This window comes from Brachyistius frenatus, unplaced genomic scaffold (assembly GCF_029030835.1).
Source record: "Brachyistius frenatus isolate BFR_SWC_R1_liver_20210118 unplaced genomic scaffold, ASM2903083v1 Contig_303, whole genome shotgun sequence".
NCBI classification, from domain to species: domain Eukaryota; kingdom Metazoa; phylum Chordata; class Actinopteri; family Embiotocidae; genus Brachyistius; species Brachyistius frenatus.
The window spans coordinates 151,899-162,120 of NW_027210902.1; the positions used below are offsets into that span (position 1 = coordinate 151,899).

A 10,222-nucleotide genomic window follows, 5' to 3' on the forward strand; every position below is an offset into this window, starting at 1 on the left:
GCTGCAGCGCTCTGAATCAGCTGCAGCGTTCAGATTGACTTTTTACAGAGACCCTTGAACACACCGTTACAGTAGTCCAGTCTACTGAAGATGAATGCATGGACAAGTTTTTCCAAATCCTGTTGAGACATAAGTCCTCTAATCCTTGTGTATTCTTCAGGTGATAGTAGGCTGATTTTGTAATTGTCTTGATATGGCTGTTCAGATTGAGGTCTGAATCCATAACTACATCCAGATTTCTGGCTCGATTTGTGGTTTTTAACATCAAAGATTGAAGCTGAGCGCTGACTTTCAATCGTTCTTCCTCGGCCCCAAAAACAATTACTTCTGTTTTATCTTTGTTTAATTGAAGAACATTTTGGCACATCCAGTTGTTGATTTGTTCAATGCATTTATAACCCTTGTATGGGATTATAGTCCCCTGGCGATATAGTTATGTAGATTTATGTGTCATCTGCATAATTATGATAACACTTTGTTTCTTTCCATAATCTGAGCCAGTGGAAGCATGTAGATGTTGAACAGAAGAGGCCCCAGAATTGAACCTTGGGGAACACCACATGTCATTTTAGTCCGCTCTGATGTGTAATTAGCTACAGACACAAAGTATTATCGGTGCTTCAAGTAGGATTCAAACCAGTTTAGTGCTGTGGCAGAGAGTCCCACCCAGATTTTTAGTCTGTCTAGTAGCATGTCATGGTCGACCGTGTCGAATGCAGCACTGGGATAAAATGACTTTCACTCAGTGAAGAGCCCCAAGTGGCCAAGCTTGGGGCTCTTTTATCTGGTTCAAGATTTAACAATGGAAATCTCACTGTTTATGTTGTGTGGTGTCGATGCAACCAAGATAGTAACAAGCTGGTTTGGACGTAACGAGCCAACGAGGCCTGGACGTCCCCTGCAGCCCAGCGGTTCTTGGATGATACTCAGAGACACGATGTACTGGATGATTGAGCATCTCCTCAGATTTATTTTTTCTTACATGACACATGTTTTGTAAGTAGTACGACCCTTTGATTTAATAATTTAAATAAATCAACACAACCTCTTCAGAAAACCTCTTCCTAAACTCACCGTAGTAGCTGCAGAGTTGATTGTTGTGGCTTCACTTTATAAAATGTGAAGACAATCAGAGCTGTTTAACACTTTACATGTATATATATATATACACATGTATATATAGATATAAATCCAGTACATGGTTAGCTAAAGCGACCGGTTAGCAAAATACTGGTAGTTCTATAGTTCTGTGTAAAACACATTGACCGTCAAGAGATCTGTAAGGTGACCTCCATTAATATTCCTATTTTGTGTTGGATTTATTTATTTAGCCGACAATGGAACCAGTACCTTCATTGAAATGTATGTAAAATCCATATGAGCTGTTTGGTGGAGAGGAAGAACTCGGTCCATCAGAACAGAACCTGACAGTGCCACCGATCTGTTGGCTCTCATGGTCATGTGACATGCACACGCTGCTCTTTATCTGAACATGTGTGTGTTGTTGTGTTGTGCATGAAACTGAGAGGAAACACGGTGGACCAATTGCGGATGTGTTTTTTTTTTTATCCAATCAGGAGCTCCACCTGCACCGGGCGAGCAAAACGTTGTTGTCTTGTACCTCTCACCCAGCCTTTCTTTAGGTACTTAATCACCTTCAGGAGGATTGTTCCTCCTTTGGCTAACCTGCATATAAGCAGTGTGATCCCCGGTAAACCGTGCTTACCAAAGTAAATACTTGATCCGGACCAGACCGGCGGCTAAACATGAGGCTCTAAGGAGTATTGTGATTACAGACTTAATAGTGGACAAACATCTGAGTGGGATGTGTGTGACTACTGTGACTGCATCCCACCTTTACTTCAACTCGCAGGATTGTCGACAGCTCGCAGGCAAAGCTACGTCTGTAGTCGCTGCCTTCATGTTTTCTTTGTTTGTTTTCTCAATATACTTATTTATAATATTCTGATGAAATGAAACTACTTGCATTATATTTGCACAAGTTGAAAAGAAAAAGAGATGCCGGGAGGGTGTAACGATATTCACTCCATGAATCAACAAAGTAAACAAAGAAAATACTGTTGCATTAAATGTGCATGTTTTCTTGCCGTTATTTTAATGCTCTCGTGTTTACTGGGGGAATTTTTTTTAATTTTTTTAATTTTTTTTTAAAGGAGACCAAATTACTTCTTGAATGCCAAACATAAGATTAAGATTCCAACAGATAGAAAAAAAAATCTAGAGACTCTTTTCTTTGGGGCCTCAATAATCTCACAGACCTGTCAGAAGCCACTTGTGTTGCCATGGTAGTGCTAAGTGAGAAAATAGTACTATAGAAATAAAAATAAAAAAAGAGTTTTTGTAATTAAACAGTCAGTATGACATGATCTGCAAGCAATGTTACATTAAGCAGTGCAGGTAGAAGCTCATCCAGTCCACATTACTCCCTTTCATAACAAATGAATTATTCATGCCTAGTACTTGCTTATTAAATGTATTGTTTACTATTCTATTAATGCTCAATAGACACACCTTCCCAGTACAAAGGCAGCTGCAGCGCCCTGTTTGATGTAACCCACTTCAGCCAGTAGAGGGTGGAGGTACTCCAGGAGCAGATCCTCCCGCTGCCCAGCTTCATTGTCTCATTGCATACCACCACCGTGCTGTGCTGTGTGTGTGCACTGATGTCATACCGCTTCCTGAGCGAGCAGCGGGAGGCACCAACACACTTTTTCTCTGTTCATCAGTCAGGTCATTTGTCAGTATGTTGAAAAAAAAAAAAAAAAAGCTTGGCGAGTCTGAGATCCAACGAGCAGTTTAACGACAACAGAAGATCTTCAAAAGCAGATCTGATCCCTCGCAGGTCGACTAAATCTCAGACACTTCCCTTTATTTGGTTGAGCTTTTTTAAATTGATCCACTAATCCGCGCTGAATCTGGCTGTGTGTGTGTGTGTGTGTGTGTGTGTGTGTGTGTGTGTGTGTGTGTGTGTGTGTGTGTGTGTGTGTGTGTGTGTGTGTGTGTGTGTGTGTGTGTGTGTGTGTGTGTGTGTGTGTGTGTTTGTGTGTGAGGGTGGGAGGTGTTGGGTCTTTGTGTCATGGTGCTTGCCGAGGAAGCCAGACATCAAATAGGCTCCAGCCAGAGGTGAAAGAGGGTTGAGCGGGTTAAAGGAAATAATTAGGGATCCAAAGGGTGCGTCTCAGCGGCCACTTCATGGCGAGGCGGACGTATTATTGAGGAACATTTTGCTCATGGCTAATTATCTGCCTTAATCACAGCAGCTGAGGTTTTTCTTAAAGGTTTCCGTCATTAGCATGTAGCATGTTAGCAGCTACACTTTGCCTTGTTGTGTCCAATCAAAGATGGTAATAAACGTGAGAAGAAAGCAGAATCTTCCCAACTATTCAGTCTCATTGGCCAACAACAGCAAAATAGTGCCTGTTCATGTTGGAACGAGCAGTAAATGTACTTTTATGTGTGTCAACTCCAAAGTGCAAAAGACATTAAAGGAAATAGAACATTGAGTGTACGTTTTCTATCTATCAGTAAACAGCTGGTGTTTCACAGAGAATAAATACTTCATGTTTAGTTGCAGGTTGACCTTGTTTCCATCTAGGAAGCAGACACACCTGATATTTGTTAATAGCAGGGCTTAACTTTATAAGCCACATGATGCAGACAGCAACAAATGGACATAATGTGTCTTACCGTCTGCTATGCATGTTCAACAAAGTATGACATCAAAGTTTTCAGTTTTTCTAGTTTTAGAACTTTTATCTTTCTGTTGCACTGAAATACATCCAGAACATGTTGTTTGACTTTCACCCTTTTCACAAACGTGATGCTGATTGCTGCAGAAAAGTAACAGCTTTTAACACACCAAAGACTAAATAATATAATCCATGATCAATTTTTCCAACGTACCTGAGACGAGCAGCCAAAGAAGAAACACGTCCAGAGTTTAGTAAAAAGCTGTTTTACTTCAGAGTTTCATTGTGATTGTTGAACTGTTGTGTTCGTGTTACCAACAGTTACAAGTTGCAACGATATATTAGATGACAGCGGGTCAGTAGTTAAACAGTGTTCAGAAGCCACAGGACTACAACAGGACGATTACAGATGTACAGTTTGAATGTTTTAGTGTTTCACAGCTGCTGAAACACATCTACGCTGCATGAACCCTGCACCAGCAGGTCAGGGTCAAAGGTCATGTTACATCTATGCGAATGATCGATTATGAGTGATCAGTGTGACAGACAGGTAACAGTCAGAGAACATGTATGTTTAAACCTTTAATATGTTAACAGTTTCTCACTCTGAAATTTAAACATGCTACTTCCTACCAGCAAATCCAAAACTCTGAATTAACGTTGTTCAACCTCGTTTCCAAAAAAGTCAGAACGCTGCGTAAAATGTAAATAAAAACAGAATGTGATGATTTTCAAATCATGTAAACCCATATTTAATTGAAAATAGACCGAAGACAACATGTAAAATGGTCAAACTTAAATTATATTGTTTTATTAAAAAAAAATGCTCAATGAATTTGAGGGCAGCGACACGTTTCAAAAAAGTTGGGACAGGGTCAACAAAAGACTGGAAAAGTTGTGTTATGCAAAAAAAATAACTCAGGCTGCACTGCATTAAAAACACTATTCTGGAGTGGAAATCACTGCATGGGCTCAGGAACACTTGTGAAAACCATCGTCTGTGAACACAGTCCATCGCTGCGTCCACAAATGCTGTTAAAACTCTCCAAAGAAGAAACCAGATAGAAACATGATCCAGAAACACCGCCGCCTTCTCTGGACCGAGATCATTGAAGATGGACTGAGGTGAAGTGGACAACTGTCCTGAGGTCTGATGGATCACAATCTGAGATTCTGTTTGGAAATCATGGACGCTGCATCCTCCAGGTTAAAGAGGAGAGGGACCATCCAGCTTGTTATCAGCTCAGTTCTGAAGCCAGCATCTGTGATGGTACAGGGATGCATTAGTGCACATGGCATGGGTAGCTTGAACATCTGGAAGGAAGCATTAATGCTGAATGATATATTCAGGTTTTGGAGCAACATATGCTGCCATCCAGACAACGTCTCTTTCAGGGAAGGTCTTGTTTATTTCAGCAGAACAACGTCCAACCACTTTCAAAGAGTCAGTTCTGAGGTTCTCAAAACATTTCCCTTGACATCCCGTCCAAGATGCTGGAGCTGGAAATGTGGCCACCAAAACATCTAACTGCCATTTTGGATGCTGTGTGGACTCGGGGTTTACAAGTTGTTGACCAAGAAACTGATGTGTCAGATTTCTGCTCATATTTCATGTTAAACACACATCCAGGAGGAACCTGAGGGCCCAGCCCAAGTGGACCTGAGGGTCAGAGCCGACGCCGAGTTGGATTGAATTCATTCTGGATCTGGATCCAGGTTACGAGGACGACTGACTTTGAGGATTAAACTAACACTGTCAGCGCTGCCAGTCCGTCTCCACCGCTCTGAGATTTAGAGGTTGTTTGTCCTCTCGATTGGTGTTCATCCATTCAGTGATGAAACTGAATCTCCTCACGTTGATTTCTGAACACAAATCCTCAGTTTTCTTACAAGACAAAATCCCTCCAATCACAAAATGCCCCGGCAGACACAGTCAAGCTTTAATAATACTGACAGGTATAAAAAAAATATTCAAAATGTAAACAAAGAATTGCAAGAAAAAATACGGCAGAGACTTTTCCCTTCATATTCACAAGCATGTGAATTATGAACCCTTTGAGTGCATTTTTGCTCCAAACTCTTGCTAATTTATGACGGGGCTCGGAGGAGGTGGAGCACGGCGCTCTTTGTTTTGCAAGCTGAAGTATTTCTTTGTGTTTCTCCACAATGCTGTTCAGTGTCTGCGCCTCAGTGGGACTCGGACTTTGATAGAAGTTTGGATTTGATCGATCTCGTTTTGTTTCATGTTAAAGTTGCTGAAAATGCAACAGAAATCTTCATGCAACTCTTTTGTTAGTTCCAGAGAATGAGAGATTTCCTGATTGAAACATTTTGTCTAGTGTAAATATGTGCAACCTTTTGCCATCTAATTGTCTAATCCAGGAATTTATTGTGATGATTATTAGTTTTTACAGATGCTTTTATCCAAAGCCACTTTGAAATGCAGCACTCTTGTTTTATACAGCAGATTTAGTTTTGGTTTATTCTGCTGCCAACCAGCTGGATGTTTGATCAAGGGACACAAACAGTTTCATGTCCTTCCACTGGAGCTTTGAACCCACACCGTGCCCTTTCGGCCTCCCACTCCTCTGACCATCGCCCATTGTTGGTAATCCATCTGTGAGTGTTGTGTTCTTCTTGCCTCCACTACACAATTAATCATTTTTATGAAGAAATAAAACAAAGAGGACTTGAAACACCTCAGCATGTTCTTTAACCGTCACCATGTCACCCCGTGCTCGTGGCACATGGATAGTAATCTGGTGCCGAGCCAGACGAGAAACCCTCCGACTCTCCTCGTCCTTTGCATGGCAGCTCTTTCTGCATGTGGATCAAATCAGAATTATCCACTAATTGACTATTTACAGGGCTCCAGAAAAACCCTAATGGACTTGATATTAAATCCCCCTCAGATATTTAAAGTGTCTTTTTGGAGTGGCTTGCCGAAAAACCGAGCCTTTTCTTTTTTACAAGACAGCCGACTTAAGCCCGTCAGCGTGTCGGAATGGGCCAGCCGAGCCCAGGCGGCCGTTAGATGGGATTATGGGACGACAGTAGGGAAGGGCAGCGCGACACAGGGGAGAGGGGAACGGCCAGATCTCCACTCAATGACTTCCAGATGGACGGCGAGACCTGATGGAGATACACACTCAGCCCGGTTAGCTGGTCCACAAGGGGCTTAGACCTGACTTCTTTATAATGAGATTGACCGGGCTTTTATGTGGAAAGTCAGATAACATAAATTTCAATATGCCTGCCGTGCACTTTAATGCACTATTAAAGCTTTGACTAAAACACTTGGACTGTTAAACTGAAGTCGCAGATCTTTGGTGTAAACTTGTGTTACTTTGCTTTTTGCAGATATGGTTGACCCCAGCTGCAGTCCACTTCTGCTCTCTCATCCATATCAAAAGCTGAAGTCTACACAGGACCACACTGATATAATATATATATTTGGGTGCCATTATTTCATAATATGTATCAGCCATATTTAAAATATCTGTGTCTGTGCTTAGTATTGTTCAAATAAATAAACCAATAATAAACCAAACCCTGACCCAGAATTTATGATTATGAACCACTAATATGCAGCAGCAACTACATTATGAGAGAAATGCTTCTTTTCTTTCCTTTTAAACAGTGAAGTCATCTTTGTTGCCGAAACTTGAATGAAGAAAATCCAGGCAGTGGATACATTTCTCTCAAACTGTTTTGTAGCATATGAACATATGTTCTTGGAAACGGTTTCCATGGCAGCGCTGTTTACTACAAATAACATTCTTTATATTGCTGCTAACCATTATTTTGTCATCATTTTCTATTTGTTTGGATATGATATTAAAAGGTTTGACTGTGATTTATTACACGACTCTAACAAGTTTAAAAAGTCTACCAACTGATTTTTGATATTGAAATGAATGGAAGTCAATAGTTCCTGGAAAAAAGTGAAAATACATCTGAACATCAAAACATGGACAGCGTTCATTCGAGGTCCATAAAAAAAATGAAGAGTATCTGATTTGTAGTAAAAGAGCAGAATGTCCCTTTAAGTAAATCAGGTTAAGGAGCACCACAGCTGACTGAAAGTGGACTTTGACAGCTTCAGGAATGTCTGAACACCGTTATCACACGACTTATAGCTCAGCATTTGAAGCCAGACGGCTGATGATTTGTTGATTAGAGTGAAAGCTCTGTGAAGAGAACTCCCTTCATGTGAACTGCATCCACAGCTGGGAAGGAGATAGAGGAAGAGGTGCTGACACGAAGCAGGACCCGGCCATCAGCATAACTCACGGTCTAATGAGAGCTCGGAGTGAGGGGAAGCAGCGCCCCGTGTGCCGCGGCTCTCGTCCCGCCTCGTCCTCTCCACATTCCTTTCAACAGATTCGCTTTGATTGCGACCTGTTCGACATTCACTGATTACTGCGCGAGTGGATCCTCGACTGTGAGTGCATCTCTTTGAATCTGCTGGACGGCACCGTGGAGCGAAACACTGAAACCACTTCAGCTTTAGAAGGTTGAGAATTTGTGGACCGAAGACTTCCTCGTCTGAGCAACACCGACGAGCTTTCTGAATTCAGTGGGAACTAATTTTCCAAACGTCATAAAAACTTTTTAGTATTAATTTGACACTTTTATGAAGGGATGTCTGAATCTCAACCTGATTTAAAGTCACATTAAAAACCTGGAGCTGTGTGATCAAGTATCAAATAATAATAAAATCATTATTCTGCCTTCTTTGAGATGTGTATGGTGTGTTTGCATGTAAGCAGGAGGACATGTACGATCTGTGCATGACGACTCATGAATAAAAACTGGCTCTTTACATGAGCACTGGACATAAAGCATGAGCTGCAGAGTCGTCCTCTGTTCAGAAGATGCTGTAAAAACAGAAGAGTGCTCGTTCACACGGGCATGAAGGACATCTCTGCAATTCACACGTAATTAAATGAAATATCCTAATAGTTAAGTCATATTTGATCAAATATAGCAAACAGTTAGAGGCATGACAATGTTTATTTATCAGGTGTGCAAAAATGTCAATATATTCAAAAATGTAATACTGGATTTACATGAAATAAAGGGACAATGCACAAATGTATGAGGGATCACAATCATATCCTACAGATGATCTTTCCTTGTGGAGCTGCAGCGCTGCTGTCTGTCAGCCCCCCCGCCCGCTCAGGCTGGTTTCTGTTTGCAGTCCTGCGAGGATTTTTTCCAAGCAAGTCATTTGGGAGTGGGATTTGTGTGCAGCTCTCTTTTCCGGTACTCACCATGGCTTAACAACAGTTCTTTAAGCTCCCATCTGGTTCTGCCTGAGAGTTCTTTGCTGTCCCGTTTCACCAGATTGTTGTTTGGAGTCCGGACGGTGGAGCCAAGCTTTGACGACGTGGCTCAGTCTCACACTCACAACATGATGTTTCCTTCAGATGCGTGCTAGAGTCACGCAACAGGCTCCCGACCTGTGGAAAGTATCAGGATAAGAGCTGCTGTGCATACGAGGGCTGTGATGATAGGTGGTCGTGTGGAGCAGCGTTCACCTGGTGGAGCTGCTCTGTACATCCAGCGCAGGGAAAGACGGTCTGAGATAGCTTATTGGATATCTGTGCACGATGAATAAAATTGAACTCTATTCTAGCTAATATGCTCAATCTCACTTTCTTAATGCACTTTTATCATTTATCAAAATGTAGTGAATCTCATTTTGGCATGTGAATAATCAGGACTCTAAGGAGCTTGGCTTTAACATCAAACTCATCCTGTTCCATTTCAGGACTCGATTTATCGACATGTTTCTTATTGTCTGCAAATCCCATGAAAAAAATCCGAAGCAACGATCCTTCACATGTTACCGTTAGCACAAATATGGCCGCTATTTTTTCTTCTCTTTATGAGTCACTTCTACATAAACCATCCAGCAGCCTGAAATACTCACCAACACACCAAAAATGTGTTTATTTGAGTCACCTCACAGCACACGGAGAGGTCTTTATGTGAGTTCATAACACACACAGTTTTGATGTTTGGTGTCCCTGCACTGAACCCTTCGCTCCCCACAGTGAGGCGCTGAGCTCTGCACCGGTTGGAGAAGGGAGCGCTGATTATATAAACCACAATAGTAGTAAATAGCAGCGTTCAGATGAGCCGTGTTGCAAACACACAGCTGTCTGTATGAAAGTTACTGAACCATTTATGAACACTAAACAATATTGCATATTTGGGTTCCCTTTTTTGCGATGCACATGTTGGTCAGGGAGCAGAGCACCGGGGATCGGGGATGAAGAGGGGTGACGAAGTCAGGAGGTATTCAGAGATGCGTTTCGGGGTATTTTCATGGGCTTCACGGACTCTAATGTGGACTATTGTCAGACTCGTCCTTCTGCGTGAACAGATAAAAGCGTCAGTGCTCTGTTGTCCCTGGAAAGCAGTCGTGTATCTAAATGGAGCTGCACGGCCCTCAGAGGAAGCACTGCAGCTGATCGTTTTCCCTTATCTGTTATTCTTCGTCC

General features: G+C 41.9%; 1 protein-coding gene across 1 annotated transcript in view; it reads left to right on the forward strand.

The window, feature by feature from the left end:
• The window catches only part of brip1 (BRCA1 interacting helicase 1), a 90,358-nt gene extending 83,219 nt beyond the window's left edge, over positions 1 to 7,139 (forward strand). Inside the window, exon 26 of the mRNA XM_069722745.1 lies at positions 7,071 to 7,139. Coding sequence (XP_069578846.1) covers positions 7,071 to 7,127 — 57 coding nt within the window. The 3' untranslated portion in view covers positions 7,128 to 7,139. The remainder of the gene's footprint in view (positions 1 to 7,070) is intronic.
• Positions 7,140 to 10,222: the final 3,083 nt, after the last annotated feature.